This window comes from Lissotriton vulgaris, chromosome 3_1 (assembly GCF_964263255.1).
Source record: "Lissotriton vulgaris chromosome 3_1, aLisVul1.2, whole genome shotgun sequence".
NCBI lineage: Eukaryota > Metazoa > Chordata > Amphibia > Caudata > Salamandridae > Lissotriton > Lissotriton vulgaris.
In genome coordinates, this window is record NC_141689.1 from 532008142 (window position 1) to 532029794 (window position 21653).

Here is a 21653-nt window from a genome sequence, read left to right on the forward strand (position 1 = left end):
AACTGGTACAGATGGCTAAACTTTTTGGTCAAGGTTCTGGATATCTTCTGAATGAATCTAAAACCCAGATAATTTGCTCTAGAAACATATCAAGACCCGACCCTAGGTATGTTGATTCTGCTTTATATTTAGGGGTTAAGATAAATGCTACAGTGGGTAAGATAGTGGAAGAGAATTACCCTCCCCTTATTAAATCCATAGAGGTAGAACTGAAAAGGATGGATGCCCTTCATCTTTCGTTGGTCGGGAGAGTAAATGTTGTAAAAATGGCGATGTTTCCAAGGGTGCTATATCTATTTAGAGCCATTCCCCTATATATTGAGGAGAAAATTCTGAAGCAACTAGAGTCTGTCTTCATCAAGTTCATATGGCAGTATGGCAAGGTTAGACGCTCAACGACCCTTATGTCCCTTCCGTGGGAAAGGGGTGGGATGGCACTTCCAAACCTGAGATTGTATCACTGGACCTGTCTCCTAAGCCAGATGTCAATCCTGTTTCAATGCGACACTGATGCGATTATTACAGACAACCAGGGTCCCCCTCCCATCTTTAATTTACTAATGGGGGAGAAAGCTATGGGATTACTGCTGACGGAACTGGAATATAGGTTCTATAGAAAGGCACAATTTAAGATCCTGCTAGGTGCATGGCAAGTATGGAAATCAATTTAAAAATGTTATCATATCCCTAAAGTCAACCCTTCTCTCCTCTTGGTTAATTCTAGCCTTTTTCCTCACTTAAGCAATGACGGGATCCTACAAGTCTGGAAGGATTTAGGGGTTAAGACTATTGGAGACCTAATGGTAGGAGATAGGATAAGCGGGTTTGAGGACATGCAAAGGAGATATGGCCTCCCCTCAAATCATTGGCTTATATATGGCCAAATCTCCGGCATCTTACAGGCTTGTAGACCAAAGCTCAAACCCCTCGTAGACTTTCCTGTGTTTGAAGGTATGAGAAGAAGATGTAGGAAGATAAAAGATTTTTACAACATGCTGGTGTCCAGATTACAGGACGATGTAGGAAAAGTAGAAAGTGATTGGCAACTAAATTGGGAAACCCGGATGTAGATTTGGAGCTAGCATTAACCTTGAATAAAAAGATTTTTCGGGCGTCCAATTTACGAGCACAATATTTTAAAACAGTCTTTAATCTATACCATACACCGGCTAAATTATTTGCTTGGGGTGTTAGGAATGATGATTGCTGCCCGAGATGCAATAAGGGACAAGCAGACCTACTACATATCTTCTTTACTTATGAATGATTGACCCCCGCCCTGGATGGAATAACAAAGGGGCATATTATCAAGGGGGTTTATCTCCGCTTTTTTGGCTTTAAAAGCCAAGAAAGCGGAGATAAAATTATCTCCCTATTACCTAGCTGTCGCTAACACCAGTTAGCGACAGCTAGTAGGAGATAGCAACCATCTTGGGCCCCACTTTGCATGTCAGTGATATTTATGACTAATGATATGCAAAGTGGGCGTGCCAAGATGTTAGTGACTGAAAACAATCGCTAACATCGCTATCTCCTATTACCAACTTTTGGAGATATTTGCGCTAAGCACGAATATCTCCAAAAGCTAACACCTGCCCTGAGCAGTTCTTAGCCATGTTATCCAATGGGAGGTGGATAACATGGCTAAGAGCTTTAGCGCGGTAATGCATGAATATCGCGGACTTTTCAGCGATATTCATGCATTGCGGCGATTTTTATCGCATTTGCGATAAACCTTGGTAATACCAAGGTTTATTTGCGGTAAAAATCGCCGCATCGCAGCGGTAAATTTTTGTCTCTAACCAAGCAATAGCGATAATTACCGCTATTGCTTGGTAATATGCCCCAAAATTCTGGGAGGGGTTGCTAGGTCAAAGGATCGATCTATCCCCAACATTAATGTTATTTGGCTCAGATTCTAAACTGGTTTTAACAGATGACGAGGCTGCTTTGGTTTTTATGTCGATCGCCGTGCTCAGAATCATTATTTCAGCCGGTTGGAAGGATGTAACAGCCCCGTCTTTTCAGATGTGGATCTCTAGATTCTTAGCCATTTACAATATTGAGCCTAGCCTCTACGAATTTAAAGGTGTTAAAAAACGAGAAATGGAAAGACGATTATGGGCCCCGGTTAAGAAATAGATGGACGATAGAATAAGAATTTGAAATGTACTGTATTGTTATATTTATTGATTGATCTTTATATAAATTTTTACCCCCACATAAAAATATTGTGTACTTTAAAAAAAAATAAAAAATAAAAAGAAGTTTAAGGCCTGATTATGAGGGCCCTGGAAGAAGTCATGCTTTGTCACATCCCCAAAAAATCTGACACCTCGAGGTTCGGAATTTATTGGGGGCAACAAATTACACCTATTCCATGTTTTTGGAAAATGGCATGCAGATTTTAGTGTCTAGAGCACCAAATTCTGCATGTATCAATAAATACAAGGCCTTTTTCCACTGATAAATTCTGGCAGGTTTGACGTGCCATAATTTAACAGAGGGTGCAATTTATATCACACCCAGTAATTATTGAGCGAGTTCCCATAATTGTGATCCTTTATAGTTGATGCCTCAGAGATCACATTTTAAAGGGCAATTTGTAATGTATGTATATATGAATGTAAATTTGCATGTATGTATGCATGTATGTAATGGTATTTCTATACTGCAAACCCATCCAAACAGCAGCAGAGTGCTGTGCATTGTCAAAGACAAGCATAAATTAAATGAGTAAAAGGAGAGAAAGCTGGGCTGTGGAGTTATTGCATTGTGAGCCACGGGCTGTCCTGATGGATACAGCGATCTTGACCTATCCAAAGAAAATAACAAAATTGCATCTTACAGTTGGACCACTAAGAAGTGAGAATCAGAATTTATTACACATGATAAAGCATGTGAGGGGAGGGGGATAACAAAAGAACAGGGAGGGAAACCCTGAATCAAGAGCAAACAACTGAGATAAACAAAAACGACATGAAATCATGAGCATGGTACTGACCAAAACCCACTCTAGTTATGCTATGTATTGAAATCAATAGAATAACCGAAAGACAGTTATAACTGTCTGCAGTTGAGGTCTAAAAAGTGTAGATATTATTCATGAGATATTCAGAAGTATTGACCAGTAAGATCCAGTTAGTGTACGGAGCAGAGAAGCAAATAAATGTTGAGATGCACTGGATGTTTTGTATAAAGAGGATTTCTTATATAAGGAAAATAATATAGAAAGATCATTGGAGATGGATGCTTTCAATAGACCAGACAACCATTTAGGGAGGAGAAATATAGAAGCCACATACAAATGTATTTCTTCTCTTTCTGAGAGTTATTCCAAACAATACTGCAGGCATGATTATTACTCAGGAGAAAAACTAATTGCAGGTTGGAGTGAAATATTTTTTGTACTGAACTGACGAGTTGCACTTTGTTGCAAAGATGTGCATGGCTGCATACAGCAAGTTTTAAGTTTATGAATTTGAGCAAGTATTTCACAGACCAAAGTGGAGTACTTTCATCCATGTGTCACAGTTGTCACGCCACGGCAGACAGAGGCTACTGGGCCCCAACGCTTGGTTGATGGCATTGTTTGCCAATGGTGTACTGGCATCCGTCCCGCTATAACTCAGGAGACTGAGCCAACTATACCCATTCCACATTGTACCTTCATGCTAGCAATGGCGAGCCATCAAAGACTCCTAGGAAAGTAGTGTGGGTGGAAAAAGCTCAGAACTCAACAGTCAACCAACAGACACAACAGCCTAATAAAAGAAACCACTTTAATCACACAACATAACATCATTCTACACAGTGTAATTAGGGGAATTAGACACAAGGTTGTCATCCAGTTTGCGGTCTTCCTTAAAGCACTACACTCTTCAATAACCTCAACCACTACCAGGGTTCCCCAGTGTCTATAATCCCCGCCATGAAGCTCGGGAAAAGGCACTGATCCGGTCCTGGAGCAGGTCACTCAAATCAGTCCCACGGGATATCTGTATCTGTATTTTAGATTCCGCGGCGCTTTAACGCTCACCTTGTCAGTGCTCACCCTCTTGGTCAGAATCTCCCTTTACCATTCTTCATTCTGTCGGCGTCCGTAGGCCGGGGAATTTTGTAAGGCATACCGGCACATAATTGCTCACTTCCTCGCATTCGGCGGGGATTAGACAGACTTAGTCGGGTCCGACATCTTGGGTTGGGTAGTGAGGCGAGGCACTCCGCGGCCATCTTGCGTAAGGCAAGAGGCTAGTAGGCGGTCCTCCGCACTCTGGGGTGCTACTAAAGGAACTGTGAGGCAAGGTCAGTCAGAACCTGCTACCAGCGCATTTAGCTGCCGCGCTTTTACTCGCTAGTACTCGCTATAATTTTTAAGTGTATCTGTATCTGTATTTTAGATTCCGCTGCGCTTTAACGCTCACCTTGTCAGTGCTCACCCTCTTGGTCAGAATCTCCCTTTACCATTCTTCATTCTGTCGGCGTCCGTAGGCCGGGGAATTTTGTAAGGCATACCGGCACATAATTGCTCACTTCCTCGCATTCGGCGGGGATTAGACAGACTTAGTCGGGTCCGACATTTTGGGTTGGGTAGTGAGCGAGGCACTCCGCGGCCATCTTGCGTAAGGCAAGAGGCTAGTAGGCGGTCCTCCGCTCAGCGTAATAGTATTTCAGGATGGATAGATCGACGCGCAGTGCTCGCGCGCAGCGGGCGCGTCGGAGGTGCGCCAGAGGTAAGCCCGTTTGCGCCCGTTCGCGCAACGGACGCGCTTAGGGCCGCTACCTCTGGCCCCTCTGGCCCACTTCGTATTGCCTACTCTCGGGATGAGCTACTTAGGCTCAGACCTTGCCAGAACCCGGTTAGGCAACCAACTAACAGACGAATTTCCTGTGGGCTGCTTAACGTCAGATCCCTCTGCAAGCACTACACGGAAATTGCCTTCCTTATCGAATCAGAAAAACTCGATGTCCTCTTTCTCACAGAAACGTGGACTCGTGAGGACTGTGAGGTTGAGCTGGGCCTAGCCTGCCCCTCAGGCTATAAAATCAGTCATACCCCTCGCCCACTCAATCGAGGAGGGGGAATCGGGTTCATCTATAAAGACTCGCTGACCCTTTCCCAGCTAAAGATTCGAGAGGTACCGGGATTCGAACTGATGGGTTTTACAGTCAAACAGCAGGAGTTGATACTTTTCTCGGGTGTCCTGTGCTATCGTCCCCCGGGACCGGCACCTTCCATATCGCTCCTTATTGACCTGATCTACGAACTCTCTAGCTCCCACTCCAAGTTACTGATTCTTGGTGATTTTAACTTGTGGGCAGGTGGCTCACTGGACAATGCACTCTTTTCCCTCAGTCAAGCCTGCATGGACATCAAGTTGGAACAGTTGGTGAATGCCACCACGCATCGGAAGGGTCATATCCTAGACTTAATATTTGCGGATCCACAATGGGTATCAATAGAGGATATTAAGTGCCAGTTCTGGACAGACCACTTTCTGATTTTGTTCTCTCTTTGTTCAGAGGATCTCACCTCGCGGGAGGCAGGATTACCCCAAGCCAAGCTAGAGAGACCTTGGTCCCGAATTCTTAAAACCTCTCCACTGCCGAATATCTTAGGTAAGGACTTTAAGCTGGGCAACACAGCTGAAGAGAGTTACACTCTCTTCTGCCAGTCCATCTCGAGCTCGCTGGATAAGTTGGCACCCCTCCGGAAGTCATGAGGGAGGGTGAATCGAGCTAGCCCTTGGTATACGAGCGAATTACGCCAGCTTAAACTTGACTGTAAACGTGCAGAAAGGGCGTGGAGGAAACAGTACTTAGAATCGGAGAAAACTGTGTTCCGGACCGCCATACAAAAATACAAGGCTCAGATCAAGATGGCTAAAGCGGCCTATCTTGAATCCACCTTGAATCAGGCCCCAAATAAGGCACAGGCCCTCTTCAAAATTGTCAGGGACCTTGCCCACCCTTCGTGCGTGGCCAGCTCCGTCCCCTCATCGCAAGTTCTTTGTGACTCACTGGCTGATGCCTTTGAGGAGAAAATCTGCAAAATCCTGGAGGGTCTGCAGGACCCAGTAAATTCTACCACTGGTTTGGGAGCTCCGGAGGCGATGGCCAGTCGACCCCTGCAGAGGGTTTCTCACCTCTGTTTGGAAGCTCCGGCCACGCCTTTCAGTCGACCCCGACCAGAGGACCGGGCCCTCAGTTTGGGAGCTCCGGCGATTGAGACCAGTCGACCCCAGCTGAGTAGCTTTCCCCTTCCCTTTTTGGACCAGGCCCTCAGTCTGGGAGCTCCGGCGATTGAGGCCAGTCGACCCCAACTGAGTAGCTCTTCCCTTCCCTCTTTGGACCAGGCCTTCAGTCTGGGAGCTCCGGCGATTGAGGCCAGTCGACCACAGCTGAGTAGCTTTCTCCTTCCCTCTTTGGACCAGGCCCTCAGTCTGGGAGCTCCGGCGATTGAGGCCAGTCGACCCCAGCTGAGTAGCTCTTCCCTTCCCTCCTTGGACCAGGCCTTCAGTCTGGGAGCTCCGGCGATTGAGGCCAGTCGACCCCAGCTGAGTAGCTTTCCCCTTCCCTCCTTGGAGGAGTTTGGCAGCCTAGCCCTCAAGATCTCATCTGGCTCGCCTCTTGATCCTCTTCCTCCAAAACTCTGGAGGATGTTTCAGGAGGAACTCTTCCAGCCTTTGCATTCCATCTGTTGCCAGTCGTTTGAAACAGGGACTGTACCGGGTTGTTGGAAGAAGGCAGTGGTATCCCCGCTCTTAAAAAAACCTACGCTTGACCCTGCTTGCCTCTCCAATTACCGGCCAATTTCCCTGCTTCCTTTTCCAGTCAAAATCATGGAAAAATTGGTTACCAGCACTCTGTCCGGCTTCTTAGAAGGGAACATCTGGTTGGATGAGACGCAATTCGGTTTCCGCCCAGCTCATGGGACGGAATCCACGTTAGTGACCATGTTAGACAATCTGCGGGCGCGAGTCGACAGTGGTCGGGCAGCCTTTTTGGTGCTGCTCGACATGTCGGCCGCGTTCGACACGGTCAGCCATCCTACCTTAATATCGAGGCTGGAAGAGTGCGGGGTCAAAGACAAGGCCAGGGACTGGCTAATTTCCTATCTGGACAACCGTCAGCAACGGGTTTCGCTCCCTCCCTTGAGCTCAGAGGAGCGGAGAGTAGGTCAAGGAGTACCTCAGGGCTCAGCCATCAGCCCTATACTCTTTAATATTTACCTCCGCCCTCTAGTCCAGCTCATTAAATCATTTGGGATCTCCGCATTTAACTTTGCGGATGATACCCAGCTGGTCTTTTCACTGGAGGGACAGGATGCAGTCCCATTGGAGACCTTCCACCGGTGCATGCAGGCTACAGCGGAATGGCTCCGTTTGAACTGGTTACAGTTCAATGGAACTAAGACGGAGGTCCTGCACTGCTCCAACGACCGAGTTCCCAGAGATCTCCCAAACGATTTTTGGCCCCCGTCATTTTCAGAGACGGTGTCAGCCGCACAATCGGCGCGTAATCTGGGTGTCATTTTTGGGCCCAACTTGCAGCTGGATCTGCACGTAAATAAGACCACCTCAACGTGCATGATGCTTATCCGCATGCTGCGCAAGGTTTTACCCCTCCTCCCTGAGCAAGCCAGACCCGAAGTAGTGCGGAGTACCATCCTAAGTCGACTCGACTACTGTAACGCACTACTTCTGGAACCCCCGGTAACACTTCTGGGCAAGCTCCAAAAGGTGCAAAATTTGGCTGCCAAACTCGCCCTATCCCGCCCCTACCACAGCTCTTCCACGGCAGCGTTACAGGAACTCCATTGGCTGCCGGTCCATCTACGCGTTCGTTACAAAGCAGCGTGCATTGTGTTCAGAGCTATCCATGGCCTGGGCCCGATCCCTCTGCAAAGAATGTTTGCCTGGTACCTTCCATCCCGAGCTTTACGTTCCTCTTCATCCAGGCTACTAGTAGTTCCGCGTTTCCAGAGAGTGAGGATGGGTGGCTGATCGTTCAGAGTAGCGGCGGCCAGACTCTGGAACTCCTTGCCAATATCCCTAAGGAGCCTTGAAGATCTCTTAGCCTTTAGAAAGGCGTTGAAAACCTACCTCTTCCCTAGGACAGGCTAGTTGCTGAATCTGCTGGATCAGTGTTCAAAGCGCCAGGATGCCCTTGGTGGTGACAGGTTTGCGCTATATAAGTATACCACAATACAATACAATACAATAGATGCGCCCAACAGGTCAGTTTGTTTTCACCTCTTTGAGGTTGCTCTGTAAACAAATTAAATTCATTATGCAGACCTCAATCTGCTACTCAGTCTCTCATTCCACTCACAGACTTAAACCCTGTGGTTACCTTCATCTTGTAGTTGCAGTTTGAGGTGGTGCGGTTGGATACATGCAGCAGTCGTGCTCCTAAGGTAGGGACTCTTGAACAAACGGGGCCGTGGCTGCAACCATGCTCATAACTTAACAGCTGGGAGGGCAGCAACTCACTTGGCAGCTCTCATCTTCTGCAGCAGTGGCCTCCCTAGGCCAGATGCAGCCAGGAATGCTAGGATGACAGGAGCGACCTCTGGCTAGTCTTGCCCTTTTGGATGATTTTAGCACGTGTGACTCCTGGGCTGATCAGGACGCCAACTCGAGAAATGATGGGGCACTCCAAACACAAGCGATGAGTAGTAGTCACTGCAGGTCATGACAAGAACCACTCAGAGAGACTGGATGAATCCTTCTGCACTCAGCTAGCTAATGGCTTATCTCCTTTGTAGCCACTTGCTTTTTATGGCTATTCCCCACACTGGGAACATGCTGGGCTTCTCCTTACTTACAGTCTCTCACCTTCTGTCTCTCAGTAGACAAGTAGTCTTCGATGTGCTGGGTAGGCCCTTAGATACTCCAGCAAAAAGATCACATTTCAAGTGATGTTACTAAGCTTTGGGCGACTGGCTGCTATTCATAAGCCAGCCCTTGTCACTTCCTTGGTCATGAAGAATTTTTGAACTGTAACAAAGTGGGATGTTTTGGATACTACCTTTATACACATTTTCCAGATAAGGATGTGGATCCATTGAATAAGGTTTCAGAACCTGCCAGGGTAGTTCTCTTTCAAATGTCATTTTCTGGCTGTTCCTCAGCCGCAGCCTTTGTGCTAGGTGGTGGTGCTCACAGCACAACGATGCTGACTCCAAGCAGTAGACAACAACAACAAAAGAGTGTTCCTGTTCTGATTTGGATAGAAAAAATGCACAGAGCACAAGGAACCAACAAAGCCCATTTGGTTTGTTAAGAAAGCCCTCACTCACCGACCTGGTCGGTGACTTGCTTCATCATCGGGCCCCACCGGGTGTGACCGAATGCCACCCCGGTGTGCTGCGACGCCAGAATTACTGCGGAGCTGGTCTTGTGAGGGTGGGAGGGCTATGTGAAAGATTATGTGGATAGTGTGAAGTGGTGGATTAAAATTGCCTTGTATGTATCAAAAAAATTCTTTTAATCAGAGATCATCAAGGACAAGGTTAAAAAATGTGATGGTAAGTAAGGCCAACTAATTGGATGGTCTACTACCACTAGCATTAAGTGACAACGTGAATGGTCAACATGAACATGTTTCAGCCGGTGTGGTATAATTAACCTGGCATTCGTCAGGACCTAGAGTGTAAACCTCGGCGGTATGGGCACTCTAAGGCCCACCCAACCAGAGGACTTGAAAGTGAAAAAAGTCTGTGAAGTGCAAAAAGCGAGGGGGCATCGCCACCCGAGGGCAGGACGCACACAACCTCAGGTCTCTACATTTTAGAGACAAAAAATAAAAAGCACTTCACAAGGGATGAAAATCCACCCCATAGACCGCGGGAGGGAGGGGACGGCGCATTTGGCACATCGCCCACGGCACCTGTCTCCTGTAGGTACACCTAATCGGCCCTCGGAACCGGGTCTCGCCGATCAAATCTTCTATCCAAATCAGAACAGGAACACTCTTTTGTTGTTGTTGTCTAAATATAGTTTGGGGACTAAGAGTGTTCGTGACTCTCCCTATCTCTCTTGTTGTTGATTAGTCCAAGCAGAAGTATTCAAAACAAACATACAATGAAGTGGGAAGACTCTGCATCTTGTTGTCATCAGTATTGCAGAAGCAGGAATCAGCAAAAAGGACAGGAACTACCTAAAAACAGCCTCACCTCGAACAATTGAAACTGCAATCACATCCTCTACCATTATCATCCACCAAATTGCTGTGCTGCTCAGGAAGAACTAATCAGCATACGTTTGCTAACAAGGCCCCTATTGAATTTCTAATGAGAGCCTTCTCTTCATCTACCGTCACTTCAGTGTTTGGAGCTTCACCTTCCAGCCACAAGAATCCAGTCAATGTACTTCCACTGGCTTGGGAAGCTGAATTCACCCTCGATCTTGTTCCAGGCTAAACCAGGAACTATCCAAAATGGATCCCACTGGCCCCAGTACTCAGATTCTCATCACATACAGAGTTCTTATACTAGACATGTGCTACAAACTCACTGCACATCCAGGCACATGGAATGTCAGTGCAAGGATCTGAGATTCACATAACAGCTAACCTGTAGGCCATCCTCTCCTAAAAACATAGAAAAAATGTCTGGTCACATACTTTAAGCAACTGACCCATGGCATGGACAACCCTCCTTTGCCCACATTGAGTGCCTGCTTGGCGTGCCCCTCCTGGTCACAGCGGTACAAAAAGGGGTGGTGATGGACGGAGCATCTGAATCAATCAAACACTCACACCCAGTCAAAAGATCTGGATTTAATCCATCACCGTCCTTTAGCCCGCTCTGCCACCCCAGTTCAGACATGGCTATATGCAAATCAGTCTGACCCTGTGCCTCATGGGAAGAGTCCAGCCCGAACTGCAAAGCCATGTCTTCCCTGGACCAGAAACAAGCTTCCGAGGACCGGTTTCTGGCATTCCAGCCGTCTTCAGCCCGGCTTGCTTGAATCCAGTGGCAAAGTGAGCAAGGGATTCACGTCTGAGCATAACCTGCCACACTTATGGTGGCCAAAAGCGGTACAAAAAAAGGGTGGTGATGGACAGAGCATCTGAATCAATCAAACACTCACACCAAGGCAAAAAATCTTGGTTTAATCCATCACCGTTCTTTAGCCCACTCTGCCACCCCAGTTCAGACATGGCTATATGCAAATCAGTCTGACCCTGTGCCTCATGCATGTATTCGTCCTGGAAATTTGACTCAGCCGCATGTCCAGGTACGCCACAGTATGTTTAAATAGGAACCCTGGGTGCATCTATTCGCCCTGGAAATTTGACTCAGCCGCATATCCAGGTACGCCACAGTATGTTTAAATAAGAACCCTGGGTGCATCTATTCGTCCTGGAAATTTGACTCAGCCGCATATCCAGGTACGCCACAGTATGGGGCTGATTAGGATGGAGGATTTTCCTCATCCTCCGGGCCGGCGGAAGCCACCGCCGGCCTGGAGGATGCGGAAAATCCTCTGCGGACCCAACAAGACCCACCGCCACATTAGGATGGCTGGTGGGTCCTGGTTTCCGTACGCAGCTTTTCCTCCGCGGTTGGCTTACAACCGCGGCGGAAAAGCACTAATATGGTGATGGTGTCTCTCAGACACCGTCAGCCAGATTAGGATGTGCTTGGAAACATGCTTTTCCGCAGCGGCTTTTCCACCATGGAAAAGCATGTGTAACTTCACTGCGGGGGCCCGTTGCTGGCCCCCTAGGTGAAGGGGGGTTGTGGGGGGTGCACATGGGGGGTACCTATGGTACCCCCCTGCATTTGTATGCAGTAAGCGGCAGGCACAGCGCGGTGCCTGCCACTTTCTACATTCAAATGCAATGCATGCATTTTTAACATTGCTGCGGGTGCAGCTTGAAGCTCCACCCGCCGCAATGTTAAAAATAGAGGATGTGACCACCACCCTGGCGGTCACATCCTAATCTGCACAGAGGGAACGCCGCAGCCCATGCGGACGTTCCCTCCTACTCAGGGGTCGCGGACGGACTCAAGTCCGTCCGCGATCCTAATGACCCCCTATGTTTAAATAAGAACCCTGGGTGCATCTATTCGCCCTGGAAATTTGACTCAGCCGCATATTCAGGTACGCCACAGTATGTTTAAATAAGAACCCTGGGTGCATCTATTCGTCCTGGAAATTTGACTCAGCCGCATATCCAGGTACGCCACAGTATGTTTAAATAAGAACCCTGGGTGCATCTATTCGTCCTGGAAATTTGACTCAGCCGCATTTCCAGGTACGCCACAGTATGTTTAAATAAGAACCCTGGGTGCATCTATTCGCCCTGGAAATTTGACTCAGCTGCCTATCAAGGTACGCCACAGTATGTTTAAATAAGAACCATGGGTGCATCTATTCGTCCTGGAAATTTGACTCAGCCGTATATCCAGGTACGCCACAGGATGTTTAAATAAGAACCCTGGGTGCATCTGTTCGTCCTGGAAATTTGACTCAGCCGCGTATCCAGGTACGCCACAGTATGTTTAAATAGGAACCCTGGGTGCATCTATTCGACCTGGAAATTCGACTCAGCCGCATATCTAGGTACGCCACAGTATGTTTAAATAAGAACCCTGGGTGCATCTATTCGTCCTGGAAATTTGACTCAGCCGCATTTCCAGGTACGCCACAGTATGTTTAAATAAGAACCCTGGGTGCATCTATTCGCCCTGGAAATTTGACTCAGCCGCCTATCAAGGTACGCCACAGTATGTTTAAATAAGAACCATGGGTGCATCTATTCGTCCTGGAAATTTGACTCAGCCGCATATCCAGGTACGCCACAGGATGTTTAAATAAGAACCCTGGGTGCATCTATTCGTGACGCCTGGAAATTTGACTCAGCCGCATATTCAGGTACGCCACAGTATGTTTAAATAAGAACCCTGGGTGCATCTATTCGTCCTGGAAATTTGACTCAGCCGCATATCCAGGTACGCCACAGTATGTTTAAATAAGAACCCTGGGTGCATCTATTCGTCCTGGAAATTTGACTCAGCCGCATTTCCAGGTACGCCACAGTATGTTTAAATAAGAACCCTGGGTGCATCTATTCGCCCTGGAAATTTGACTCAGCCGCCTATCAAGGTACGCCACAGTATGTTTAAATAAGAGCCATGGGTGCATCTATTCGTCCTGGAAATTTGACTCAGCCGCATATCCAGGTACGCCACAGGATGTTTAAATAAGAACCCTGGGTGCATCTGTTCGTCCTGGAAATTTGACTCAGCCGCGTATCCAGGTACGCCACAGTATGTTTAAATAGGAACCCTGGGTGCATCTATTCGACCTGGAAATTCAACTCAGCCGCATATCTAGGTACGCCACAGTATGTTTAAATAAGAACCCTGGGTGCATCTATTTGTGACGCCTGGAAATTTGACTCAGCCGCATATCCAGGTACGCCACAGTATGTTTAAATAAGAACCCTGGGTGCATCTATTCGTGACGCCTGGAAATTTGACTCAGCCGCATATCCAGGTACGCCACAGTATGTTTAAATAAGAACCCTGGGTGCATCTATTCGTGACGCCTGGAAATTTGACTCAGCCGCATATCCAGGTACGCCACAGTATGTTTAAATAAGAACCCTGGGTCCATCTATTCGTCGACGCCTGGAAATTTGACTCAGCCGCATATCCAGGTACGCCACAGTATGTTTAAATAAGAACCCTGGGTTCATCTATTCGCCGACGCATGGAAATTTGACTCAGCCGCTTATCCAGGTACGCCACAGTATGTTTAAATAAGAACCCTGGGTGCATCTATTCGTCAGCCCCCTCTCATTAGGTCGTCCTGCGTGACGCCATTAACTATGCATTGAAAGAGACTCGAACTGCCCCCATAACAAAGGACGAGGCCATAAGGTAGGGGTCCACTTTAATGAATTCACATTGACTTTCCAACTGGGTAGTAGAACTGGGCAACAATGTCCCTATTTTCCTTCCTTTCCAATCAGGATCCCTGCCATATTAATCACAACCTCCTCCCTCCACGAGGCGCCGGACGGAGCATACGGAGGTAGGTTCAATTATAATTAAGACGCGTGCAGTTGAACAATTGTAGCAAAATGTTGCCAAAATTCTTTATTTAGCCTTTGTTTCATTCACTACAGAAGTAGTCCCCCAGGCCTATCAATGATAATGTCGCCAACCTGAAATATACAAGTACCCTCTTCTTTGATTCCACAAACTATAAGAGGTAACATTGAGGCACACATGACTTCAATAAAACCGTATTGTTTTTATGCCCCACACAGACAATTTACAAAGCCCTGATGAGGGTTCGAAAACTGGGTATTCGAACCTGAAACGCGTCGGCACATCTTCAAGAGCCATTCATATCATTAAGTGATTTACTGATAATATAGGTTATATTGTCTTTGCTCTTGTTTTCACGTCGCTTTGTTTGTCTCTAAACAGGAATTGATTTGTGAACATTGATGGAATGTACTTTTAATGTTTATCGGTCTGTGTTAATTTGATGTAGTTTGATTTTTTCTTGTCACCATTGTTTAAATTTTGTTTAAATTTTGTGATAGTGTAAATGTACATCTTTCTTTGCCTCAAAGAATAAGTCCTTTACAGAAAAAAAGAAAAAAACATGAGTGATGATATAAATAAAAGTACCTAACCAGGTTCCATGTAGTTGTGCTTGGTTTTCACCGAATAATTGTCAGATTAAGATATGAGGGTCCGGGCACTCTTTTTGTTTGTATAATATAACGGTCCAGCCCCTCCCCTCAGTCCCGACAAGGACCTAACTCCTTTGCTTACCTACCTACTTGCATTTTAAAGGCATCTATCCTAGACGTATGGGTAAAGGGGATATCGCTGTGTAATCTATCTATTTTTCTTTCAATGTTGTAGTCATTTAGATGTTGTGCTGGAGGTACATATGTAAATATGCAATATAGGACGTGTGCTTATTCCCAACATAAATGTTATTTCGAGAAGGGGGGAATGACTTGTTAAGAAAGCAGTCTGTATTTCACTATAGAGCTGTTCAATTGAAAACATTTGCAAAATCCACAAATCAAAATTCAATTTCAGTATAAGTTTTTATAAGTACTGAATTTCATTTTCTCTGTGTTCATGAACAAATTTACAGGAAAAGGCACTGAACTTGTAGTTTAATGTGCAACACCTAAATTCAAGAAAAAGTGAAAATATTTTTGTGCATCACAATGCACAGATATCTGTAGTATACTTACCGAATATCACATCCTGCCTCTTGATCACATCTTTGTCTTGCTTATTACAAAATGATGGATCCACGACCAGGCTCCAGGATTCTGCTTCCAGCTCAAGTCCATCTACGCAGAGGTCACCCAAAAGTGGTGCATCCACAACATCTGCGAAGCGTAGAAGACACACCTCTTTAAACATTATGCATTGCTTACACTTGTTAGATATTTCAACAGTAGGCTGTCTGTACCATGCACATATGTCTATTCATACATTAGATGCGTTTTCTCGGTTTACAGAATCTCCGCACTGACATCACTTCTGCAGATATCAGAGCCTGAAAAGGAAGAGAATATCCTTCTTACTTGGCCTGCCTCCACCGCCAGGCGGCTGATCAATAAAATAAATTAATTCATCTACGGTTTGACACTTTTGTAACCTCTATTATTTAAAATAAGACCATTCACTGCATGTCTCCTGAGGAGCTGTTAAAGAGAACGCTGATCCCTGGCATCCAGTAGCCCATTCATGTCCCATGAGCAGTGGCTTTGTGCTTTTTTTAAAGTCATTACCTATATATTGTACCATATAAGTTTAGCGATTTTAAGATCAAAATAGTTTTTTCAAGCTCGCGTGTCAATTAATAAAGAATACGGTAACAACAGTGACCTCGTTTCATTTTCACTTCCTTCCTAATTCCATCTTTATCCTCTGGTGTGGTTCACTTTGAGATGAAGGCCCTGACTCCAACTTTAAAAGGGCTTCGTCATACTTTCTTCAAACAAATAAATGTAGGGCCATTTATCTGCTCCATATTACCACTTAGTTGTTGGAGACAGTTTCCTCAAGATTTTGTTGAGGTTTCCGTTTGTTTTACCCATTTCATGTGGATTTAAGTCCAGCCATAGGAAACATAACAAAGGTGTCTTTGTAAAAATACCATCCGAAGGATAACTATACTATCAGACAGTGGATGCATATTGTTGCCCAACTCAACGGTACTCATTTTATCCACCTAGAAAGATTGATGGCTGGGTGAACCCACAGTGATTCCAACCTTTAACCATGGGGTTAAACACAGATACCTGAAGTATATGCCTTAGTACACTGACCCAGTCAGCTCTGATCTTGGATGACAATGAGTGGAGCTTTGACATAACCATGTTAGATCTCTCAATAGCTTGTTTTACTGTGAACCAGGCACAGTAATTTGACCACCTGCAAGGATCCGATGCCCATCGTAGAAATGATACCGGACGTATGCACAATTACAGGTAAACACAATTTTATGTTGCTGAATGTTCCTGCCATAGATTTTCCTGGGTGTAGGAAAATCAGAAGCCATTTTATGGGCTGGAAATTACAGCTAGTAAACTCGCTTTAGGAAAGGTTGGCTGGTTCCCAGTCCATGCACAACCTTTAGCAAAGGGACATGGAGAGCATGTACGGCAACTTCTGCCATGCAACACCTTCCCTTCCACTCTTTCCCTACCCCTGTGCACAGGAGCACTCACATATAAACTCTACCGGCTTAGAGTAGTTGGCAAATAGGTTTTTTAAATCCCATGGAACTGGGTATTCTGGTTGGAATGCCAGCTAGAAAAACAAGCATTGGCATAGCCAATAGGTCTCACCTTTTGGACATTATATGTGTGTAGCCGTGCAGCACATTATCTTGGGTGTTGTGCCGCCAGGGATTGAAGAACTATACAATTACTACACACATAGTTCTACAGTGTGTGTGGCCTATGCCTGACCGCGCTAAGAGCATCCTATGAATAATGCTTTGTTAACAGATTGTGTCTGGCCGAACTGAGCTCACAATACACTATTTACACAGTGTGTTTTGCGCATGCGGTAAGCACATGATAGCAATTTTTGCAGATTTATATAGCGCGAACTCCACCCAAAGGTAGTGGAGCGCGTTAAAGGAGCACCAGTTACGTTACACAAGGACACATTTATTTTTTTTGGTAGACACAGGGAGATTAAGTGATTTGCCCAAGATCACAGGATGTGGCGTCGACCTCGAGGCTTGAACCTTGGTTTCCCAGCTCCAAGGTCGGCAGTCTAGCTGTGAAATGACATCCTCTCCCTAATTGTGCAGGACTAATTATCCCTGCAGCTGCACCGAGCTGACAATGCATAACATCATCATTAAAACAGAGAGATATCTATTGGCTTTGCCAGTGTCCAGACTCTCAGTGCAAACATAAACATAGTGAAAGATGCAGTTTACTAATGTGGTGAAATGATTACAGTCACTTACTTAGGGGAAAGAGGGCATCTTGCTAAAGTGATATGAGGAAGTGTCTGTGAAAGCAAAGATGGGGAGTCAGGAGGAGCATTTCCTCTTTGTGTGCCTTGAAATACCAAGATGGGCGCAGCTGGGCACTACAATGGACATATTATGTGAGCGCGGGACCCAAATATGTCTTCAGTGTCTGCATCCAGTGCCATAAAACAATGCCAAAAGCAGATGAAGAGGGGGCATTGTCAGCTTTGTGGTTGTAGTCCCAACACACTGTGTGACTAGCGTTGGACAGGATAAGGAAACCAATCTGTCAGCCTGGGCCCCTTCCGCTCCACCTCTAGGGGGCTCACAAAGGGGGTGCCACAGGGCTCGTGTCTTAGCCCAACATTGTTTAATGTATACGTGGCCCCCCTTGCTGAGATTGTGCGGAAGTATGGGTTCACACCGATCTCCTACGCTGACGACACCCAGCTCCTCTACCCTTTTAATTCCCTTGACTCTAGAGTCAAAGAGAATTTTGCTGAGGGTATGAGGGCGGTGTCACATTGGATGGCGACGAACTGCCTCCAATGCAATGTCACAAAAACTGAGGTCATGCTCTTTGGTAAAGCAAGCATTCTCTGGTCCCCTGACTGGTGGCCGGTAGATCTTGGCCCTGCACCCACATCTAAACATCATGTAAAGAATCTCGGGGTGAAGTTGGATCAAAAGCTAACCCTGAAGGAGCACACCAACTACATTGCAGGATTGTGCTTTTATACTATTGGTCTACTTAGACGTGTCTTCCCGTATCTCCCTGCCACCTACAGAAAGACACTTGTGCAGGCTCTAGTGACCAGTCGTCTGGACTACTGCAACGGCCTGCTGACACTAGCAAATGCTGATGCAATAGGTCGCTTGCAGGTAGTCCAGAACACGGCAGCAAGACTGGTCATGGGCGCACCAGCTAGAACCCCCTCCAAACCCTTGCTGAAGGAATTACATTGGCTTCCCATACGACAGCGCATTGATTTTAAGATCTGCTGCACGGTCCATAGGTGCATTTATGGTGTAGGTCCTAAATACCTGTCTCAATCTCTGGTGTTATATCAGCCGAGCAGGTCTCTTCGCTCAAGCAACCAAACGCTTTTAAAACCTCCGGTCACAAAGAAATCCAGACAAGGAGACCGTGCCTTTTCATCGGTTGGACCTGCCTTATGGAACAATTTGCCACCTGATGTTAGATCAACTACTAACTACCTATCTTTCAGGAAAACATTAAAAACCCTTCTTTATCAAGAAGCATTCCTGTCCACTTAATTCCCCTAGATGCACTGACTGAGAACTCTATAGCTGGCTCAGCGCGGAGATACCCTTACGGGATTGATTCCAGCGCTATAAAAAAAAAAAAAAAAAAAATTAATTAAATTAAATTAATGTTGGTTGGTTGCACGGAATCAGTAGGGTACCGTGGCCATTTACTGCTTCTTGGTGTCACTAAATGCATTTAGAGATGCAGGCTCTTAGGAAAAGATAGTTCGCTGGGTCAATACTTTCACTCCAGAGATTAATGTGCCATTGTTTTTTCTGTGTCATGCATTGCACAGTACGGGGGTGAGAGAGGTGGAGAAACACGCTTGAAACGTGTACTTTAAGCCTGGGTGTCAACTGGGTGTCAACTGATTTTGTAATATCTTCCAACAGCAGAGCCGCACCCCCACGTTCAGAATGAGCTTGGATTGCATACTGTAAGTATTCACACTCTTGTGAAAGGTTTATGTGACACCTTTGAACAGTCCAGGCGTTATAGCCAACAGAACATTTTGATTCTGGGACTTGTAGTCTTGGTATCCTCTTCCTAGGTATGCCCCCTTAAATTCCAGTATGCTGAGAGTTAGCTAAAAATACTGACTGGGCTGGCTCATGTGACAGCTTGGCAGCTATGGTGATCGATAGGAAACAGAGCTTTTTTAAAACGCTTTGCAATCATATGCTCACATTATGATGTAACAAAAAAAGCTACGAAGGATTTTCATGATGCCTTTAAGCTATGGCGACTTCAAAGAGATAGTGACCAATAAGAAACAAAACCTTTTTTAAATGCTTTGCTAACACATGCTCACATTACGATATAACAAAAAAAATACAAAAGAGCTTCACAATGCCTTTAAGCTGCTTCAAAGAACCCACTAAAATGGAAGTTTCGACAAAGGCGAGCCGGAAACAAAGAAAAAAATAATGCCCAGAAACGAACACTTGAGCACCAAAGTAGAAAGATACCAGTAGTAAGGCGCTGCTCTGTGGGAGGAAACAAATGACAACAAGGAGGGACAAAGAGTAAAGATTAGCCACAAGCAAGAAAGCCTTTTTAAAGGACAATCAGACTCATAAATAAAAGCAGATGGGCGGGCTGTAAGCCCACAAAGTGTATACAACATATCTCGACGAGACGTTACAAGGGCTGCCTAGGCTCAACCTAAAAATGGTTCTACGCAGTTTTTCCCCATTTTGTGGGTCAAACTTGTAATTGCAGAATTTCTATGTGGGGTTTCCAGTAGGTATTTCTTGTGAGCTTAGATCATGTCATGGAATTATACATTTTCTTGTAATTGGAACCTGAATTTTATTTCATCTGAGCGTCCTGCAGTAACAGTACTACTCTCAGAGTAATTAGAAATTTGTTTTCATTACTATCTCTATGTTCTTTACTATCTCTCGTACTTTTCAACCCTTCTGTTCGGCTGATCAGATAAAATCATCGAGTCACATGACTTAAGGCTCACACCCATGCCAATGGGGAGAGGATGTGGCCTAATGGCTAGGGCCGTCGATCTCAAATCTGGGGAACCGGGTTCGAGTCTCGGCAATGACGCTCAACATCCTGTGATCTGGGCAAATCACGTAATCTTCCTGTGCCTCACAAAAATGAATGTGTCCTTGTGTAACGCAGCTGGTACTCATGTAAGGCGCTCTGATACCCGATACCTTTGCGTCAAGTTCGTGCTATATAAAACTCTCAAGGAATGACGAAAGGATCCGACCGAGACTTAAAAAGAATCTCCAGTGAATAGCCTTGCATTTTAACATCTTATAGTCAGTCTGGCAGCCAGATGATGTCCTAGTGACAAGTTAAAGCTTAAGACAAATAAAGGTGGTGGTAATTGGGGCTGATCGGTTGTATGACGTTACAACGCACACTTTTACAACGCATGCCTTTACAACACATTTTTTACATTGCAACATCCTTTACATCGCATGATTTTACATTGCATGTCACTACAACGCAGTTTTAGAAACTACCTTAACAACGCATTCTATTACATCGCATTATACATTTACAACACATACTGTCGTTATAAGCATTAAAATATCTCATAAAAAAGAAGTAAACAATGTAACCATATGATGTGCTTCAAGCCAAGATAAAAGTCCAAAGTAAAACGTTAAACTTAAATTGGTCAAGCATCAAGGGCTATGAAAGATATCTTGAAATCACCCTTTATTAGAGCAAATATCAGCTGGAAATTTGAGATGACTAAAATGATATGCTCAGGAAATAAATTGAATGAAAGCAGGAATAAAGTCTGACCTAGGAAATGCAGTACTAACAGTTGTGTTCTAGCTCATGGCAGTACCATACTTGGGGGCTTACCTTATACCTACTTCTGAAAAATGTGGTGGCAACACCCCGATTCTTAACTTGCTAAACTGACTACCATGGAATGGCATGAGACCAACAAGACCGGGGACATTACCAGAATAGCCTTTCACTTCTCTACTGCAAGGTAACTTGCACATAAGCTCTTTATCTCCAAAAGCATAAAGGGCCTCAGAAACTAATCCCTATTCAAAGTAGAAGCAATGTCTTTCAAGAAGAAATCCACTCTGAAACATTCTTTCTTTGGAAATACACTCAAAATCTAGAATGTTCTGTCAATCCAGATCACACTTGCCCTATCTGTTTCCATTTTATTTTCAAACAACATTTAAAAAAAATTCCTTTCACAGACAAGGCTGTCAATGACCTGCTGTATATAGGTAAAACGATGAATTGTATTTTTAAATTGAGTCTCAGATGGGAATGACTGTATTCTTGTCAAAATGATCATTTCCTCATTTTAACATGACTATATTAACCACTACCTTCTTCACAAGTGGTTTATTCCTCTAATTTAGTGACCTGTTTGAGCTATACAAAAA

General features: G+C 45.3%; 1 protein-coding gene across 6 annotated transcripts in view; it reads right to left on the minus strand.

Annotated features, from left to right (window-relative positions):
• Nucleotides 1–21653, minus strand: part of ARHGEF28 (Rho guanine nucleotide exchange factor 28) — a 954264-nt gene that overhangs the window by 151822 nt on the left and 780789 nt on the right. For all 6 annotated transcript variants that reach the window (XM_086960785.1, XM_086960787.1, XM_086960786.1 and 3 more), the window contains one exon: nt 15247–15387. In XM_086960785.1, the coding sequence (XP_086816911.1) occupies nt 15247–15387 (141 nt within the window). The remainder of the gene's footprint in view (nt 1–15246; nt 15388–21653) is intronic.